General features: G+C 39.3%; 1 protein-coding gene across 3 annotated transcripts in view; it reads left to right on the forward strand.

Annotated features, from left to right (window-relative positions):
• RYR2 (ryanodine receptor 2) overlaps positions 1-20,889 on the forward strand; it is a 739,460-nt gene that overhangs the window by 477,570 nt on the left and 241,001 nt on the right. For all 3 annotated transcript variants that reach the window (XM_032430318.1, XM_032430320.1, XM_032430321.1), the window contains 2 exons: positions 953-1,161; positions 3,088-3,262. In XM_032430318.1, the coding sequence (XP_032286209.1) occupies positions 953-1,161; positions 3,088-3,262 (384 nt within the window). The remainder of the gene's footprint in view (positions 1-952; positions 1,162-3,087; positions 3,263-20,889) is intronic.

Raw genomic sequence — 20,889 nt, forward strand, 5'->3', positions numbered from 1 at the left:
ATTGGGCAGCTCTGGAATTCTTCCCTTTGTTAGTTGTGTGACTTTGGTCAATGTCACTTAAATGTTGTCTTCTGTCTAACCCAGATCTTAGCTGAGCTGACAGTTTATCCTTTGACATATCAACTCAGTGGACCCTTGTCGTCATGCCCTGTGATTTTCTAAGGACTTATGTTCTCATGGCTGTCCTGGCTCCAGGCCCCTTGGTCTGAGGTTTTGTATTCCTGGCATTTTCCATCCATGTGCATCTTATTTTTACATATACATATGCCCCTCCCCTTTGCACCACACTGATCCTTCATGTTGGACTTGGCCCTTTTCTTTTTCCTCAAAACTTAAACACAACATTTGTATGTGTAGCACATTATGATGAAGGTGTGAGATATTAGCAGAGCTTTGCTCTTAGCCATCCTGTCTGGGAAATTAGTCAATGGTTACCCTTCTCTGCTATTTATCTCTTTACCTTGTTGCTTTCTCTCTCCTTCTCACCTTCTGGCTGCTTCTTCCTTCTTCTCCCTCACCCCCAAATGTCTATTCATTTCTTGGGCAGAACAGTTCAGGTCTCTTTTATTGACTTTTTTCCATCCATGACCTCAAGTTCATCTCAGATTCCACTGCCAAACCACCAAGAGGCTGGGAGGCTTTCCCCTGCACAGAGTTCCCTCCTGAACCTGGGGCTAACGGAGGAAGCACTGCCCACCCTTGCAATGTTACTGAGGTTTGACAACCAGTCTCTCCAGTGGGAGCCCTTGTGCTTTCCCTTTCTCCAGTCTGGTTCCATGGGATGGTGGCTGATCCATGTGTATGGAAACACTTCATAAAATGTGAGCCTGGGTAAGAAAGACCGTATGGTTACCATCATCCCTGTTAACTTTAATTACAGATGTTATGGGACATCCTCCCTTCTCTTTCAATTTCCCACCCATTGATCCCTAGGATCTCTTTACCTTCACAGCTGCCAGAGCGGAAGTGTGTAGTGGCACCGGGGAGCGGTTCCGAATCTTCCGTGCTGAGAAGACCTACGCTGTCAAGGCAGGAAGGTGGTATTTTGAGTTCGAGGCAGTCACTGCGGGTGACATGAGGGTTGGCTGGAGCAGGCCAGGCTGTCAGCCTGATCAAGAGCTTGGCTCTGACGAACGTGCCTTTGCTTTTGATGGCTTCAAGGTGAGTATACTTTGCTGAGCACCAGACACTGAAGTTTGTAGGCTCCTGATTTTGTAGGCTGCTGTCTCCCGGGGCATGTACGTCTGTGTGTGCCTCCATTGCCATCACTCCTTTGGGGAGGGCAGCAACATTAGGACTTTCTGGAGCACAAACCCGGAAAAAAAGGCTCCTGGTCCTTGTGATCTCAAAACATTCCCCTCCACACCCCCCCTCCCCCAGTGAAATTCAAGAAGTAAAACATTGCTTCTCCATTGTTATCAAAAAAATGAATCATCTTTGTCAGAAGTGTTAAAAATGCATATGCTAATTAAAAATGCATACACTTTGACGCAGCAATTCCATAGAAGGAATTTATCCTCAAGCAATAATGGTAGGTGTACGCATTTAATAGCCATGAGAATGCTTAAGACAGTGTTATTTAAAATCACAAAAAGTTTTCATTTTCTGATTGACTTATTTCGCTCAGCATAACACCCTCCAGTTCTATCCATGTCATTGCAAATGGCAAGATCTCATTCCTTTTGATGGCTGCATAATATTCCATTGTATATATTATTAGTAAATTTTCTTATGGTGGATGGAAGCTGGTCAGGTGCTTGTTCATTATTTACTTAGGCATTATATAAATGTTTAAAAATTATTTTATGTGTAAAAATATTTTAAAATAAAAAATATGTATATATGAATCTATCTACAGTAGGATAATGATAGCCATTTTTGATTGATAAAAGTATATTTTATTCCTTCATCTTATTTTCTTATTTTCTTCGTGAATTTGCATTCCTTCTCATATGAAGGGAAAAGTTATTTTTAATTAAAAAAGGAAAATTAGAATAAATAAGCAATCATGAAGAGATTTGACATTTATACATATCTCATGTACTGAGGTATGCATGTGTGAGAAAGCATTTCTAGGCTAGAAGTTAATATTGTGTCTTCTGGAACAACTGACCCACTTTGTTTTGAAACACCACATTTCCTGAACGTGTTTTTTACTTCATATGGAAAATTTAACATCTTTGGATACCTAATTCACTGGAATAGATTTTTAAAAAGTACAATGTATTGTGCTTGGGAATAATCATATCACTGCTTTGCATTGGTGACTCTCCCCCCTTACATACCAATTCACAGTGGAGGCAGTTCTTATGAGGAAAAATGAAAAGATTTATCTGACAAAATAATATAACTAATTTTGTACCCATAAATCAGTGGACTATATTTAGAGATTCAAAAGTCACATTATCAAAACTATGTTTGAGATGTATTTATGTGATTTCACCTATGTATACAAGACATTGTTGGCGTGTGTATTTAATTTTTGACTCATTATTTCAGTAAATATCTTTTAGGTTTGATTTGAAGCTTTTTTGGTTTTAGTATATACTGAAATGTTTCAAGATTCCTGTTCTGTTAATGTATCCGTGCCATTGGTTCCAATGAATGGAATTGTATTTTGAAATAGATGAAAATTAGAATGTCATTTCCAATGATAAGTTCTCAGCTTCATTCTCTACTCACAGTTCTTTGTATTTTGGGAAATAGAGAAAAACAACCCATATCCTGGGAAACATTCATTTTAGTGCAAAAAATTCATTTCTAAAGACTTAGAGGGTTTTGTTTTTTTAATAGAAAGTATGTTGGGTTAGATTTTTAAATTAATCGTTTCTCAAAATCATGAAATAGCATTTGGGTCTTTCCTCAAGATTCAATAACAGACAATGTTAGTATGAGGGATTCAGAATTCCCAGACACCTCCACGTCAGCTGGGGCATCACGCCACACTGATGCGTGCGGTAGGACTCAGTCCTTCCTCCTGCTGTGTTCGCAGAAGGAGCTGCTGTGAGTCATGCCAGCAGTGGTGGGTTGGTGGGTGGGTCCTCTTCTCCTGGCTTTTCCTGTGACAAGTGACTCTTCTGTCCCTAGGCCCAGCGGTGGCACCAGGGTAATGAGCACTATGGGCGCTCTTGGCAAGCAGGCGATGTGGTGGGGTGCATGGTTGACATGACAGAGCACACCATGATGTTCACGCTGAATGGCGAAATCCTTCTTGATGATTCGGGCTCAGAACTGGCGTTCAAGGACTTTGATGTTGGTGATGGTAAGTGTTCTGCATTTGGTGTTGCTTTCAGGTCTGCAGCAGGAATGAGCGAGTGTTTGCTCTCATGCTTCATAACCAGCCATCCTTGAGGGTGAACGAGAAGACGAGTTGCAGCTGTAAATTGCAGGGTTGCCATATGGCTCATTTGATCAGACCCCCTTGAAATTACTTTAGCAGAAACACCACCTCTACTACTTAGCTAGGATTTCAATAAGGTAGAAATGGCTTTTATGCATGTGAATAAGAAAATAAATGGCAGGCAAAAGGATAGTTTTCCACAAACGTGAAATTTTCACTTAGAACTTCCCTGTATAATCAGCCGCTGATGGCTTCTTTCTGTTCATTCATTTCACAAAAACGTAATGAGAACCCACCACAGGCCAGGCCCTCTGCCAGATGCTGAGATGACAGAGATTAATAAAACATTGTCCTATTTTTGTGTAGATTACAGTATGCCCAGGGAAGTCAATACTGGAATGCTTTCTATTTACTAGAGAAACTCTAAATTGAAGAAGCACGACGCAGGGATCTGAGATGACCTTGAGCAAGGTTGTAAAGGGAAGTTGAAAGCCCTTCATGAAACAAATGAAAAATGAAAGAGCATTTATTCATCAGAGCCGCACTTCCAGGAAGGTGGTCACTGGCCATGTGGGGTTATTTGAATTCACATTAGTTGAAATGAAATACTGCTAAAATTGAGTTTCCTAGCGGCACTTGTTCCATTTCAAGTACGTAGTGCCCATCTGTGGCTAATGGTGGCCCTCTTGAACAGCACAGACGGAGAACACTTACAGCATCACAGGAAGTTGTATTCAATGGTGTTGCTCTAGAGCATGAAAACAAGACAGTACAAAAATACAGTACAAAGAATTAGTAAAATATATAAATATCTCATCTTAAAATGAACTAACACATTTTTTTTTCAAAATGGCTTTTGGAGGGGTGCTTGGGTGGCTCAGTTGGTTAAGCGACCAGCTCTTGATTTTGATTGGCTCAGGTCATGGTCTTGGGGTCCATGAAGCCCCATGAGCCCCAGGTACATGTCATTCATGTCGGTTCCTTGCTCAGCAGGGAGTCTGCTTCTCCCCTCTTTATGCCCCTCCCCCTGCTCATGCGTGCTCTCTCTCTCTCTCTCTCTCAAATGGATGAATAAAATCTTAAAAAAAAATCACTGATCATCAAAAAGTTAGCCCCCTCATTATTTGCATTAAGTTCTATATTCATTCATTCAATAAGCTTGTAAACAGGTATGACCATCATTTCTCAAATGCAGATTTGCAAAAGTGATAGGAATTCTACATTTTTTTAAAAGATTGTATTTATCTGAGAGAGAGAGAGAGCATGAGTAGGGGTGTAGGGGGAGAGGGAGAAGCAGACTCCCCAGTAAGCAGGGAACTTGATATGGGGCTCTATCCCAGGACCCCGAGATCATGACCTGAGCCGAAGGCAGCCACTTAACTGACTGAGCCACCCAGGCACTCCAGAATTCTACATTTTTATAACTTAATTTCTGTTTTGCACACCCATATCTCTGGGTGGTAAAACTGGCCCTCTACCAACCGATCACCGGTCTCCTTTTCTGTGGGATTGTCTTTATGAGTGTTAATGTATCGGGGGAAGGTGGGAGAGGGGCTTTTTCTGTGGGTTCTGTCTATATTGATAGATGTGACCTGAGTTTTTATTTTTTTAATTGGTTGTTATTTAAAAATTGTTGTATACTGTGCCTTCCTTCATTGGAAGGAAATGACTGTGTGAGTTCTGTTTGCTTAATTTATGCCACGTAGATTCAGAGAATGATGTTAGAATTATAAACAGCATGGAATGCCCATCCATACTATTTAAGCACATGACAAATGTTAATGCTTGCAGTGCCGTTGCAAAGACCAGTCAGTCACATCGTGGAGGTGAAATAGACTCGGAGCGAGTCTGTCTGGTACAGTCTTATAAACAACGTTTTTGACTTCACACTTCACAGAATTTTTAAGATTTAAAAAAATGACTTGAAACTTATTTTGGTACCTCTATTATAGAGTTAATATAGCATTCTGATGAATTGCCTGAAAATTTTATGGTACATATTGTTGGGCTTTTGTTGGAGGTGCTGGGGAGGTATCTTTTTGGTCTCCAAGGCAGGTTATTATTTTCACATAGCCATGATCATTTGCAATTAACTTTATAGAGGCCACTCATAATTCTAAATCTTCTTCCATAAAATGGAGTTTATCCAGGCCTGTGACTTGAAAATGCTTTTTGGAGTGGAATTTTCCATTTCCCTCTCAATTAACTTTACACAGCTTACTGAAAAATAAGAAATTCAATGGGCCTGCTGTGGGTGTAACTAATGGGAGGCCTTGAGACGGGCTCCTTAGTTTCCCCGTCACCGCTGAGTGACAGCCCTCGAGACCACAGGGCACAGGAGAGCAAGTATGAAAAGCCACGGGGTGCGCTGTTGTTGCTAAAGTACCGCAAAGGCTATCCTTGGAGCCAGTCTGCTCGGAGGGACGGAGAAGAGGGACTTGAGCGCGTGGAATGCAGCCTCACGCATTCCTCTTCATCAGGACTCACATAGATGTGTATGTAATTCTCCCAGCCCATATGCACTTAACTAATCAGGAGTCATTTCTCTCACAAACCATGTTGCCTATAGCGGTTGACATTCTCATACTGTTATCCACAGAGTTCTCATAGCCAGTCAAGCTATGACCCCTGTCCCTTAGCAAGAACCTGAAGGGAGTTCTGACTTAACCTAGTGTATCTTAGTAAAGCCAGAGATGATTATCCCAAATCAAATTTGGGACTAAAGCTTTTTTTTTTTTTTTTGAAAGTAATCATTTTTATATGGAGCACTTCTTGATACACTTCCTCAAGAGCCCAGTGGAGGTGATTCTTACCATGTTACGTGGGGGGACAAGAGCAGGGCTAGTAGAGATTGGAGATATATATATATCCATTGATCTTACCACATAGTTCTTTTGATTGCTTTAATAACCAGTGTATATATGTTTGAGTTCACTGTCTCTGTAGCAATAAGGAAGAATTATGATGATGGTAAAACATGCCAAATCAAGCATGGCACAGATATAAAGATATGTAGATGTAAGAAGAAGTTAAATATAGAACACTTACAAAATCTTTAGTACTTTAGCAACTACGGTACAGTCCTGTGCTAAGAAATCTGTTGTTGTAAAAAAAAAAAAAAAGTCTGTTGTAGTAAATTCTTTTTCAAACTTGTGATAGGACAAGAAACAAAATTGGAAGTGATGAGAATTGGAATAAAGGGAACAACAAATCTATCATTATTTGCAGATAATGTAATTATTTGCAGAGAAAACTGTAAAGAATCTATAGACATTACTAGGAATAATTGAAGCATTTAGCAAGTTAGCATGTCCATGCTAGATGCAACCCTGAAACTAAATTAAGGAGAAGATAGCCTTCACAGTAACATCAGGTACTTGCAGTAACTAGTTATCACTCTAACAGAAAGTGTAGAATGCCTTTACAGAGAAAATCATTAAACTTTATTGAGAGAATAACTTTATTAAGAGATTCATCATATATGGTCAGCTGATCTTTGACAAGGATACCAAGAATACATATGGGAAATGGATAGTCTGTTTAATAACTAGTGTTGGGAAAACTGGATATCCACACATAAAAAAAGCAATTGGACCCTTTATCTAATTTTGGACCATACACAATGTTTTTGTGACTATACAAAAAAATCAAGTCAAAGCGGACTAAAGACTTCATAAGACCTGAAAGTAAAATTACGAGGAGAAACATAGGGGAAAAGCTATTTGACAGTTGCCTTAGCAATGATTTTTTGGATGACACCAAAAGTAGTCAAGAAAAGAAAAAATGGATAAGCGAAATTACATCAAATTAAAAACCTTTTGCACAAGAAAGGGTGCTATCAACACAATGAAAAGGCAACCTGATCGTGGATCACCACATCAAAAACTAATGATGTATTGTATGGTGACTAACATAACATAATAAAATTAAAAAAAAAAAAAAGAAAAGGAAAGGCAACCTGTGGAATGGGAAAAAATATTTGCAAGGCATATATCTGATAAAGGGTAATTTTCAAAATATATTTGCAACTCGTTGGCAAAAACAACAACAAATAACCTATTTTAAAAAAATGGACAAAGGAACTGAATAGATTTTTCTCCAAAGAAGACCTACAAGTGGCCAACAGTTATATGGAAAGGTGCTCAACATCACTAATCACCAGGGAAATGCAAATCAGCACCATAATGAGATATCACTTCACACCTGTCAGATGCCTATGATCAAAAAATAAATAAATAAATAAAGATAGGAAGTGTTGATGAAGGTGTGGAGAAAAGGAAACCCTCATACACTGTTGGTGGGAATGTCAACTGGTACATTGCAGGATTATTCATAATAAGGAAACAACCTAAGTGTCTTTTGACAGATGAATGAATAAAGAAATGAGAAATATACATACAATGGAATATTACTCAGCCTTAAAAAAAGAAGTGGATTCTGCCATTTGTGACAACATGGATAGCTGGAGGACATTATACTAAGTGAAATAAGCCAGATACAGAAGGACAAATACTAAGTACTACATGGTACACGTAGATGATGAATCTAAAATAGCCGTAGAAGTAGAGAGTTGAATGGTGGCTGCCAGAGGCTGAGGAAGGGGAGAAATAGAGAAGTATTAATCAAAGCGTACAAATCTTCAGTTATACAGGATGAGTAAGTCCTAGAGAGCTCCTGCCTTTAGTTAACTATAGGCCTGAATTACGGTGCCTAAAATTTTGCAAAGAAGGTAGATGTTAAGTGTTCTTATTTTACAGCCCCCCCACACACATTAATAATAATGATGGTGATAAAAATAAGAGGGCAGGGGTAAGCTTTTGGAGATAACTGATACGTTCATGGTGTAGATTGTGATGATTTCATGGGTGTATGCTTATCTCTAAACTCATCAAGTTGTGCACACTAAGTATGCACAGACTTTGATATGTCAATCATAATTTAATGAAATAGTTTTAAAAAGATTTATTACTCAATAAATGAGAGCTCTATTATGTTCAGAGAGAAAACAATAGCTTTAAGATATTAATTCTTCCAAAACTGATGTATAGATTCAATCCAAACATTGTGCTTTGTCCATTAAAGTCTCAAGAAGTTTCTCATGGGGCTTGATATAATGTTTCCAAAAAGTATATAAAAGAGTAAAACACTAAAATCTCTAGATTACTTATGATAAAGAAGAGCAAGGATAGGGTATATGTTCTGTTGTATTTATTTTGAAGGATAAAATAAATAAGGATTTTTTTAAGATTGATTTATTTTAGAGAGAAAGCGCGCGCATGCGTGTGCATGCATGCAGGGGGCTGGAGGGGCAGAGGGAGAGAGAGAGAGAGAGAGAGGATCTTAAGCAGATTCTGTGCTGAGCACAGAGCTGGATGCAGGGTTCGATTTCACGACCCTGAGATCATGCCTGAGCTGAAACCAAGAGTCGGATCCTTAACTGACTGAGCCACCCAGGCACCCCAATAAGGATTTATTTTAAAGCTATAATCATTAAGAGAGAGTAGTATTCATGCAAAGATAGGCAAATGAATCAATAGGATAAAGTAGAGAGGATAGAATAACCCATCAGCCCACGTATGGAACCTTATAATATCATGGGTGGCATTGTCAGGGTGGTGGGGAAAGGGAGTTTGGGATAAATGGGATTTGAATGAAAAGATGAGATTGGATTATTTCCTCACACCATATATGTGACAGCCAGCTCCAAATGGACTGAGGTCTTAAATGTCAAAAATAAAACTTCGCAGTTCTTGGTAGGAAATATAGGTAAATCTTTTTAGACGATGGCGTAGGAAACTTTTATTTTAGAGTAGAACAAACAAATGTAAACAAAACCCAGTGACTATAAAAGACTGGTAAATCCATCTACACAAACTTAAGAACTTTCATTTAAAGAACAACCAAAAAAACCTTAAAGGGAATGAAAAAAACAATTTGTTAGTAGGGTCAGGGAACCCAAATGCAATGTAAACAACTGAAAAAAATGTTAGTATTAAGAAAAACATAAAGAACTGAAATCACTAAGAAAAAGGAAGAAAAGCCATGAGTAGACATCTCGTAGAAGAAATTCAGATGGACAATAAACATTTGAGGAACTATTTGTTATAGTTAACGATCAGGGAAATGTAAACCATGATTAGATGCTATTTTAGATCCATTCTGTTGGCAAAAATTTTTTAGAGATTGGGCAATACCAAGCATTGGCTTTCCATAGGACCCCTTTCCATTGCTCTTAGGAGTGCACATGGTGCTCTCACTTAAAAAACAAAACAAAACAAAAAAACCACTTTGACAGTATCTCTGAAAGTTGAATATTTACCTCCCAATGGCCCAGAAATTCTATCCCACTTCCCCAGTGACCTTTCTATATTTTGACAGCAGGAGACATGGACAAGAATGTACATAGGAACACTGCTTATGGTAGCCAAAGCCAGGAAGCCATCCAATGCACACCTGCAGGAGAGTGGATGAATAAACTGGGAAGCTGCAGAGACAGGTGGAATAGGAATATTTCAAGGAGAGAAGTAAGTCCTGAAAGATAACTATGGTAGGCAAAGACAGTGCCCCAAAAAGATGTCCATGTCCTACTCCCTAAAACCAGTGAATACATTACCTTACATAGCAAAGGGATTTTGCAGATGTGATTAAGATAAGGATCTTGAGTTTGGAAGATTCTCCTGGATTTTCTGGGTGGTTCCAGTGTAATCACAAAGGTCCTTTTAAGAGAGAGGCTGGCTGAGTAATATTCCATTGTATATATGGACCACATCTTCTTTATCCATTCATCGGCTCTTTCCAGAGTTTGGTTATTGCAGACATTGCTGCTATGAACATTGGGTGTATATGGCCCTTCTTTTCACTACATCTGTGTCTTTGGGGTAAATACCCAGGAATGCAATTGCTGGGTCATAGGGTAGCTCTATTTTTAAATTTTTGAGGAACCTCCACACTGTTTTCCAAAGTGGCTGTACCAACTTGCATTCCCACCAACAGTGTAAGAGGAAAACAATGGATCGTGGATCACCACATCAAAAACTAATGATGTATTGTATGGTGACTAACATAACATAATAAAATTAAAAAAAAAGAGAGAGGCTGGAGTTAGCTGAAGGGGGGCACAACAGAGAGAAGGAGAGATTTGAAGATGCTGGTTCTGAAGGAGTAAGGAGTCAGGGAAGGTAGGAAGCCTCTAGAAGCTGGAAAGGGCAGGGACCAGACTCTTCCCAGAGTCCAGAGTCCCTAGAAGGAACACAAGCCCTGTGGACACCTCGTAGACCAGTAAAATCCATTTTGGACTTATGGCCTTCAGAAATACAAGCTAATAAATTGGTTTTGTCTTAAGCCACTAAATTTGTGGTGTTTTGTTACAAAAGCAATAGGAAATGAATACAAGAATCACACAGGATGTTACCATTTTTGTAAAAGTTACATACAACCAAAACTTTCAAAGTATATTTTATTTTATTATTATTTTTAAAGATTTTGTTCATTTATTTGAGAGAGACTCAGAGCCAGAGAGGGAGAGAGAGAGCGCACACACAGAGGGAGAGGGAGAGAGAGAAGCAGGCAGCCAGCTGAGCAGGAAGCCCAATGCGGGACTCGATCCCAGGACCCTGAGATCATGACCTGAGCAGAAGGCAGACGCTTAACCGACTGAGCCACCCAGGTGCCCCCAAAGTATATTTTAAAAGTACATATAAAGAAAGTAAGAGAGTGCTGATTTCAGGATTTGGGGCAATGGTTTTTTTCAGGTGGAGGGAGGCAGGGAGATGGGAAAATCAGCATAATACGGTTAGATGTATGCTATCATTAAGGCTCTAGGTTTTCCTTTGGGTGGTGGGTTAGCAAATGCTTACTGCAGTATCTAAAAAGTTCCAACTAAAGAACGAAGCAAAATCAGGTCATGGTGAGAGTGTGTCAGGAACAACAGTTTGTAATTAATCCACCTTCCCCTTCTGTGCACTTGAGATTCTTAAAGAAGAAATAAGATTCATGAGCATGTCTGTAGAGCTTTGGGGAATAATCTAGTAGAGAGGGAGAAATTGATGGTAAAAGTCTGAGAGATGATATTAACGGAAGTTCCTGATAAGGTGAAGCGGGTGTGATCTCCAGCACAAATAATCAAGATTTTTCCTCTTACAGCAGAGAAAGTAAGGGTCTGGGTATAAGGAATGGTAATGGTCTGTGTCTTATGAGCACAGTGCCTCACGTTTGCAGGTGAGCCCTCCAAGCAAAATGAATGGTGTCGTATTTCCCACAGTCCCAGATTTCTTTGCTTTTTTCCATCTCCCTCAACTCCCTAATATTTGGTCGTCTTGTGTCCTACCTCTTACCTTGGTGCCTCTTGTTGCTTCCTTCTCTGGAATCCTATCTCTGGGGAGAGGTCTCCCGTCCACGTTCCAACACAGGTCTCCACAGAGAAAACGTTTCTTTTTTTTTTTTTTAAAGATTTTATTTATTTATTTGACAGAGAGAGAGATAGCGAGAGCAGGAACACAAGCAGGGGGAGTGGGAGAGGGAGAAGCAGGCTCCCGCTGAGGAGGGAGCCCGATGTGGGACTCAATCTCACGACCCGGGGATCATGACCTGAGCCGAAGGCAGACGCTTAACAGACTGAGCCACCTAGGCGCCCGAGAAAACTTTTCAAAAGATTCCTGAACAGGAATTCTAATGATGAGTCACCCCTTTGGGGGAGGTTTATCTCACTGAAATTCTGCAGTTTTGGTGAGGTAGTGGGAATAGGGTGTTCCTCCCCTGCCCTCCATTCTTAGGGTCAATCTGAGGCCACCTCAGGGAGGGAAGAGCCCTTCATTGAATGCTCAAAGCTGCTTCAGGCCTCAGGGAGAAATGACATTTTCTTTGGTGAGCTTTTGGGGTGGTGTTATCTCTTGCTTTTTGGTACCATCAGAATGGCAAACTCTCAAAGCCTGAGATTTGGTTTATTAGCCTAGAGAAAAGAAGCCAGGAAGACTAGACAGTGGCTTTTTCTCTAGGTCTCTGGAGAAGCTGAAGGAAATCTTGTGGTTCATGCATGATGTAACTCAGTACCCCGATTTAAAAACAGAATCTTAGTCCCAAATACCAGCTCATAGCTAATGGTACTTTTTATTAGTCTTGTGCCCTCTTCCCTGCCTTATGAGGATAATTTATTACTTAAAAGCCCACTCATAGGGCAAATTTCCATAGATCAAAACTAATTATCGCTAATTTCAATTGGAATAATATGGATGCATCCCTGAGCCTCCCAATTAAACCTCATTTATACTAAAGCAATATCAAATCCCCCTAAAATTATATGAGTAGTAAACATAGTTATACCCTAACTTAAAAGGCATTCCCTCCTTTCTTTGTTCTTTAGTTTGGTTGTTGACCAGCTTTACTCAGTCACTTTCTTAATTGTCACATACTATAAATTTCAGATTCCCTCGCAAAATATAGTTATAAAGAAAAATATAAATGTAAGAAAAGCAAAACCAAATAGCAAAAATAAAGAAAAAAGGAAACAAAGTCAAAGAAACAGTGGTGAAACATGCAAACGGTATGACATTTCCCTGACACACTGATGGTGTACAGAATTTTCTCTAATACATAACTCATGTCCCACACTTACCTGAAAGGAGAACTTACATAATATGAGCCAATTCTTACTACCATGAAGATGAATGCATGTCTTAACTTCTCCTGGGGCTTGCTACCTCCTGAAGCGTATGAAAAATCAGCTAGGCTTACTTAAAAAAAATAAGAAGAAATGCCTTGTGTGAGTATTAAATGAAATTCTTCCTAGAGTTCAGATTCTTCTGATCCAGGGGTTCCTTCGGGGTTCCATGAGGCCCAGCAAGCATGGCTTCAGAGAAGATGTGTCTGCTGGTGAATACAGCATTCTGAATTCAACCACGTCTCGATCCCATCGGTTATGGCCTGAATTGTATGCCCCACCCAGATTCATATGTTGAAGCCCTAACCCCCTAATGTGAGTGTATTTGGGCCTTTAAAGAAATCATTAAGGTTAGATGAGTTCATAAGGGTCAGGCCCTAATCGGGGATGACTGGTCCTTATAAGAAGATGAAGAGACACCAGGGGTGCCCATGCACAGAGGAAAGGCCATGGGAAGGCAGCCATCCCCAAGCCATGAGAGAGGCTTCCAGAGAAACCAAACCATGGACACCCTGATCTTGGACTTTCTGTCTCCAGAAATGTGAGAAGAAATTTCTGTTGTTTAACTCACCTAGTCTGTGGGATTTTGTTATATGGCAGCCCGAGGAAACTGATAAACTGCCCCCCTGCTAACCGAGCACATGTCCCCTGCTAACCGAGTAGCACTCATGATTTATGTGTGGAGCCTTCTGTCACCAGTGGTTTGAAGAGCTAATCATACCCTTGATTTAAAGCAAGGAAGAGAGTCGTTTAAAATCTTACCATATGGTGAAAGAATGGTTATTTTGTCTGGAGATTACCTGCTTTTGACAGAGTCAGCTGTAGGTACATTATCTTGTGTTGTGTAAAGGCCTCATCACTCTGGAGCTTTTTCAACCTCCTCAGCTCTTCTGTAAGTAAAGATCAGCTCAGGGCCCTCAGGTTCTACATCTGTAATGATTATAATCAAATCCAGAACTGATGCTTATGATGCTCTATCTGCCACCTGGAAGGACAGCGAGCAAGACTGAATTCCCGGGGCTTAGACCGCATGGAATTCCTTTCCACGGGAGCAAAAAAACAGAAGAATATTGTTGTAATTAAAGTAATGGCGTAGCTTTAGGCTGAAAAGCTCTCTAAGGAAAAAGGGAAGCATAACCTTCCATTACTGATTTTATCATGCTGCCTTTAAAAAAGAAAGAAGGAAACAAACAAGAGCATGGAGGCAGACTAACATATTCTTTTTATGCTGGTTGAAATATTGCAACAGTTTAACCACTTCGTGGATACAGATTTAGAAGGTTTTCAACATGACATAAAGTTAAGAGTAGCAGAAGGACGGACAGTCCCAGATCCCCGCCTTCCAGCTCACCCAGGACATCTGTCCTTCCTGTCACAAGTGTCACTGCGAAACCTGCCATTGATACAGACTCAGATGCACGTCTGTATCCCACCTGGGACAGTCGCTTATTAAGGATATCCCTAATTAAAAATGAGCACTTGCTGAGAGAAGAAGTCAAGACTGAGTCACTGCAGTGGGGCCATCCAAACAGCCGCAAAATTGTGTTGGGACACTGGATATTTTGAGTGACGATAAAGGCAGTTAGTTATAAAGTGGTAGACAAATTCTAGAGTCTGAAAATGTTGGGAACTGGCATGATCCGTTTCGTAGTTTCGTCTAGAATCGGAAAAGAGAGATTCTAGAAATTCTTTGGACTTCTCCAGGAATAAAACTCTTAAATGTGTATGACTTTAACAAATGAGGGGAACTTTTATTTTGATTATTTGGAGTTAAATTTCAGATGATCTGGTTTCTGTCCTTTGAGTTCACGTGTATATTTTCTACACATGTTATTTGGGGAAATTCATTGTGAATTGATCGATGAGTTCAGTGAAAACCAAACCCTGCTTAGCTTAAACTGACCGGTTAATTGACATTTACATTGTGTATGTTGATGAAAAGAGGACACTTAATAGTATTCAGCAGCAAAAATAAAATTGCCTACTGATCTTGATTATCTGAAGTGAACCCAGAGCCAGGAGGAAAGTATAGGGATGTCCCTATTTGTGCCAAAATTGGTAATACAAAGTCTTTGCACTAAAGATACACTTGAAACATAATAAATTCCCAAAGTTCTTACTCAGTGTATTTGTTAAGTCATTTTCTAAGCCAAAGTGGAATAGAAGCAGCAGATTTCATGTCTGAAGTCCTGGGTTCTAGGCCCAATTCTGAAAGTAATAATTCTTGTATGGCTTTGGGCAAATAGCCTCTCTGTTTTTATTTCCTTAAAATAAAAAGCTCTAACTGGAGATGATCTCTTTATGCCCCTTCCAGTTCTAAAGATCCCAGAAGTCTAAGGCAAGTATGTCTTATTTCTGTTTTACCCTCCTTCTTGCATTCTTGATTCAAAGTCTTGCTTCCTATTTAACCAGCTACAGGACCTTAGACAAATGATTTAACATCTTATTTGTTTCCTCATCTTGAAAAATGAGGTTAATAATTTATAATGGCAAAGTGCCTATATATTATCTGACACATACTAAGCCACTATTAAGTGTTATTCTTCCTTCTGATCAAATAATTCAAATGTACATTTTAGTCTAATACTGCCCATTTTTACTGCTTCCGGCCATTTGGTTTGGGTTATAAATGTGGATTCGTATCTGCAGTTCAGAAATTTCGAAGTCTGAAACCGTATGTTCTTACAACAAGCTGGTATGCTTGTGATCTGCTTTATCTTCTTTCATTTTAGCCCCCGCCACAGATTTCACGCCCGCATCACACCCCCACATCCTGTGACTGCCAATTCCTTTGCTGGACTTGCACGCTTGTCGCACACCCCTCTGCTCCGGAACAGGGAGGCTCATCAACGGAGAAAGTTAAAATTTGCTGAAGCCATCTGTCTTTTGTTGGAGGAAGCAGTTTAACCATACGTTGTAGCTACTGTTTTAACAGATTTACAAATGGCTAGGGTGGGTCTGGCTCAGTCCCAAGAAACCAATTGGACTCATGTGTACTAAATTTAAGATCCACTGCCAGGAAGAAAACTTCCCTTAGCTATCACCAGGCTTTGTTATTTGCAGGGTGTCAGTTCAGGTAACTAGAATGGAAGATGGAGAACGCAAAGCACAGGAAGGTAGGACCAAAATTTTACTTATGCCGAGGTATGTGCTTGAATTTGTGGAAATCTGTTTTCTCGTGTTGGGAGTATTTGTGTGTTCAGCTTATTTTGAACTAATAAAGAGTGGAACCTCAGTTATCCTGTTTTGCTATGGGCAGTTATTAAGAGTGTCATTTATCAACCCATCTTGTTTAATTTATGGCAAACATTCAGTAAGTCTTGATAGCATTTATCATTTCCTGACATTATATTTTATATATGTATATATAACTGTGTTTATTACCTTAGTATGCCTACCCAAAGGTGAGCTCCAGAAAGGGACTCTTTTCCATTCTGTTCACAGCTGTATCTCCAGCCAAGAACAGTGCTTGGCACATGGTAGGTGTTCATTAAATACTTACTGAATGGCGGGACCTGATACTGTATGGAGACAATGTTGAATAGTAACTTACAGCAGGGGTCGGCATACCAAGCCCTGAAGCAGATCCAGCTTGCCACCTGTGTTTGTAAATAAAGTTGTATTGGAATATGGTCACATTCATTTAATTATATGGTCCCTTTTGCACTTCAACTCAGGTTTGAGTAGTTTTGCCCGACTGTATGGCCCACGAAACCTAAAATCTCTCCTCTCTGGTTATGTGTGGCCCTGACTTAAAGCATGGACCTTAGGATCTGGCAGGCCTGGGTTTCTTCTCTGGCCAGTTAGTTGTGAGCAAGTCATTTAAGCTAAAAGGTTTGTTGCCTTGTCAGGAAAGTGATAATAATGATTCCTATCTCAACCGATGGTTGTTAACGTTCAGTGAGAGGAGCATCAGATAAAAACACTCAGGGACCATTCGCTACTACTAGGGAGCCTCGTGTGACGGGCATGTCATCCATTGTCTGCACCTTTATTTGCTAGGCACTTTGCCAAGTACTGGCCAAATGCAAGTGCCTGAGGCCTGGCCCTTCTGTCATGTGACTGAAAAGCACCTGTTGTTTCCCTCCACACTCTTCCCTGATGTCATGGCCATCCGTTTGCTCCTGCTGTGCATACGCTAATTTAAAAACATGCAATTTTTAGAAATACTGGTTGTCTTATTATCACAGAGGTTTTAGGAAAACTGCATCTTCAGGGGCGCCTGGTTGGTTCAGTTGGTTAAGTGCCTGACTCTTGATTTCGCCTCGGGTCATGATCTCAGGGTCTTGAGATGGAGCTTTTCATCCGGCTCCTTGCTGGACATAGAGCCTGCTTAAGATTCTCTCTCTGCCTCCACCCCTCCCCACCTCCCACAGCTAGCACTCTCTCTCTTTCTCCTCCCCTCTACAAACAAAACAAAACAGATAAAACTGCATCTTCAGAAGTCACAGTATGATTTAACTTTTATTAAGTTCTTCATCTAAATTAAAGAGAGAAAAAAAACCATGTGCCAGTTTCTACATATGGATATACTTTCATGAATACATTCCTTGAAAGGGACCTAAAACAGGAAAAGCAGTAAAAATACCATGTATAAGTGTGTATCTGCTGTAAACTAATGAAAAATTACATCTATTTATTTATCAAGAAGTAATAAATTCTGGTTGAATATTTGGAAAATACAAAGGAGTATAATGAAAATGGCTAAAAACTGTAGAGGTTCCCTTTACCCAGAAAGAAATTTGACTTCAATGTATTTTTCTTCCATTTAAAGCATGGAGATGTAAAAATAATTTTCTCCAGCTACCTTTTTACCTTAATATTATAAATGTTGTTCCACAATATAAAAACATTTTAAACTTAACTTTTGATTTTTTTAACCACCTTTATATTTTGAGAAATAACCTTTCAGAAAAGTGCAAGAATAGTGCAGTGAACACCTGTTTACTCTTAGCTGGAATCACCACTTGTTTTTATTTTGTTATATTGGTTTTCTCTCTGCCTGCAGTTACATTCTGATGAGTCCTAAACATGATTTTTAATGCCCGCACATACTCAGTTTTGTGCATATATCATAATTGTCCATTTCTTTTATTGTGGATATTTACTTTTACCTCCCCCCCCAATTTTTAAATTTTGTTCACTGAGCATCCATGTTTTGAGCACTATCCACAGAGGATTTCATTTTTAAAACTGTAATCCTGTGGGGTAGATGTTATAGAAGAAAGGATTAAAGCTTAGAGAATTTAAGGACTTTGTCAAAGGTCAAATAGCTGAGATTTGGTGGAAGGAGATTTTCATGCAGGTCTCTCAGATGCGAAGCTCTGTGTTCTTAGTCATTTCGTAGGACCTACGCCCATCTGCCCTCTCAGATGATAACTCCTCTGACAACCTGCCTGAATTTCATCGCTCTCCCCTTCCTCTGCTCTTAGCACCCCATCTCCGGAGATGGCTCAGGAGGTAGAACTTCTTTGCCTGTCTTCCCACCTCAGTAGACTGTGAGAACCTTTGGGCTGATGTCTGTGTGTTAGTCAACTATTATTCCCAGTTTCCGGCCACGGCAGCAGCTCCTAAGTATTTTTTGCATAAGGAAGGGTTGAAAGTGTCTTAATGCATATTACTAAATTTCTCTTCATAATTCCTGTACTAACTCAATTTTATTGGCAAGATTTCTGGTACTGAACGCACTGCACACCCAGCAGCGTAGAGAGCTTGAGCTTCAAGAGGCTGAACTTGTTTGACTATTTTTTTATACCCACACTACTCTTACACGTTTCTCTATGAGAAAGATGTAGGTATACTCCGGTTCTCCAATTTATTCAATGAATACTTTATTTTTTACAAAGGCTATCACTTGTTTTCATAGTAAAATACATATTCAGTGAAGACAGTTTGTGAAATTGAGAAGCAGAAAAAGAAAGAACAAAGAGTTTTAAAAAATCCCACCATTCTGTAACTGTTTTTTTCATTCTGTAACTTTTTTTTTCATTGTCACTTTTTTAATTAAAAAAAATTTCTAATGCTTTCCCAGGTTTAAAAATAAATCATATGCTGTATCTTTCTTTCATAAAATATTTATTATGAATATTTTTTCTATATATTAATGAACCTTTGAAAACCAGATTCAAAGACTAAGTAGTATTACATCTCAAGGAAAAAAACATACATTTATTGTGCAATCAATATTCTCTGATCATAAATGCAGCCATAGCGAACAGTTTGGGACATGAATCTTTGTGGGCAACCCAAGTTACTTTTTTTTTTTTAAATCAAAATATCTCAACATACAGAAAAATTCAGGTATTAGTATAAAAAACACCCAAAGATCTATACAGGGATTTATAGCTTCACGTATAGGGTAGGGATTCCTTCTACACGTAAAGTGACTGGCAAGAAATAAGTCCTTACAATCTGAGATGTTTCTATCTTGGTATCCCCTAGTTTATGTCAAATGGGTGTTCGATTTGCCAGTTTGTGCAAATGTGGCTCAAGCTGTCTCAGGTCTATTGTATTGATCCAGTCCTTTCCTTTGATTCCTTTGGGGACACTTATTTCAAACAATTTCCCTTGACTGATGCTTCAAGAGCTGTCACAGCTGCAGACACAGCTGTGGGTTTTAGTTTTAACTAGAAACTCATCATCCACGCTTCCTTGCACACAGCTGGGTGTGTTCTTGCTTCCTGGTCGGTAACACTATTCTACAACCATTTATTTGCATATATAGTGTGATGAATACAAACCGAGTGAGATCGTTATGAATTATAGGATGCAGTTTTTACTGTCTCATGCTATTTTGAGGGTTATATATTGCTTTTATTGCCACTAATTTCAACAAGGGAAGAAGTATAAATCATAATGGTAGACAGACAATTGCTAGTTTTTTTCTTAGGATCCACTGCTTTTTTGATCGGTAAATTAGATCCTCTGCTCTGTAGTCTGTTTTCCAATACTGACCTTGTTTATTGTACTGACTACTTGAATTTCTGTGTGAAATATTCTAGAAGGAAATGAAGAGTACATAAACATCCCTCCACATACCCTCCACCCTGAAAAATTTCATCTCAGCCCCTTGCTAAAGACAATTGATTCCAAAGAATTCAAAGAAACAATGAACGGAATTAATGTACTTTCCCCTTTTTATTCAGTAGTGGAAAGATTTACTAAACCTGCCACACATTAGATTAGCTGATGAAGTATTTTGATATTTGCCCCTACTGCATATAGCTATTGCTTTTGATTTAGTTTCTTGTTTACTTTTAACTTACACTTTGATTTCATATCTTAATTATTTAGGTCAGATGTGAATTGCCTTACTTAATCTGTAATGGCAGTGACATCAAAGGGAAAGGGACAGATGGGAGGAATTTCAGTAGGATTTTAGCAACTACTTCTGAATATTTATTTATTTATATATTTTTTTTTACGTGTTTTCTACACTTAGTTCTAGTGTACCCCAGATAAAGGCACAATTTTCCTCAAAACTCAAAAGCAGCTATAAGTGAATGAAAACTTTTAAAAATGTTGCCTTTAATCTTTTTTCCTTGAGTTATATGTGAAGAAATCTGTGTCTCAGGCTGTGCTCAGTACTTGCATGTTTCAAATGCTTGTTCTAGATTGAAGAGCAACCCACTTTGGCATTTACTTTTCTTACCTTCCCTCTATGGGGGGGTCCCATGCATTCCTGAGCTAAGAGGCTGTGGGTTGAGGAGATCCTTCTATTATTGTCCACCCTAAGATCCCTGGAGGACTGGGGGTTGCTGAGCACTTACCTCTTTTTACAGAAGTCCAGGGTGAAAGAAGGGTCTTAATCTAGGGGGCCACATTTAGTAAATTATGATCAAACTCTGGTTTTCTGACCCTTACATTTAATACTTAGCATCAGTGGTCTGTTTTC

The sequence above is a fragment of the Phoca vitulina genome, unplaced genomic scaffold (genome assembly GCF_004348235.1).
Source record: "Phoca vitulina isolate PV1807 unplaced genomic scaffold, GSC_HSeal_1.0 scaffold43, whole genome shotgun sequence".
Classification (NCBI taxonomy): domain Eukaryota; kingdom Metazoa; phylum Chordata; class Mammalia; order Carnivora; family Phocidae; genus Phoca; species Phoca vitulina.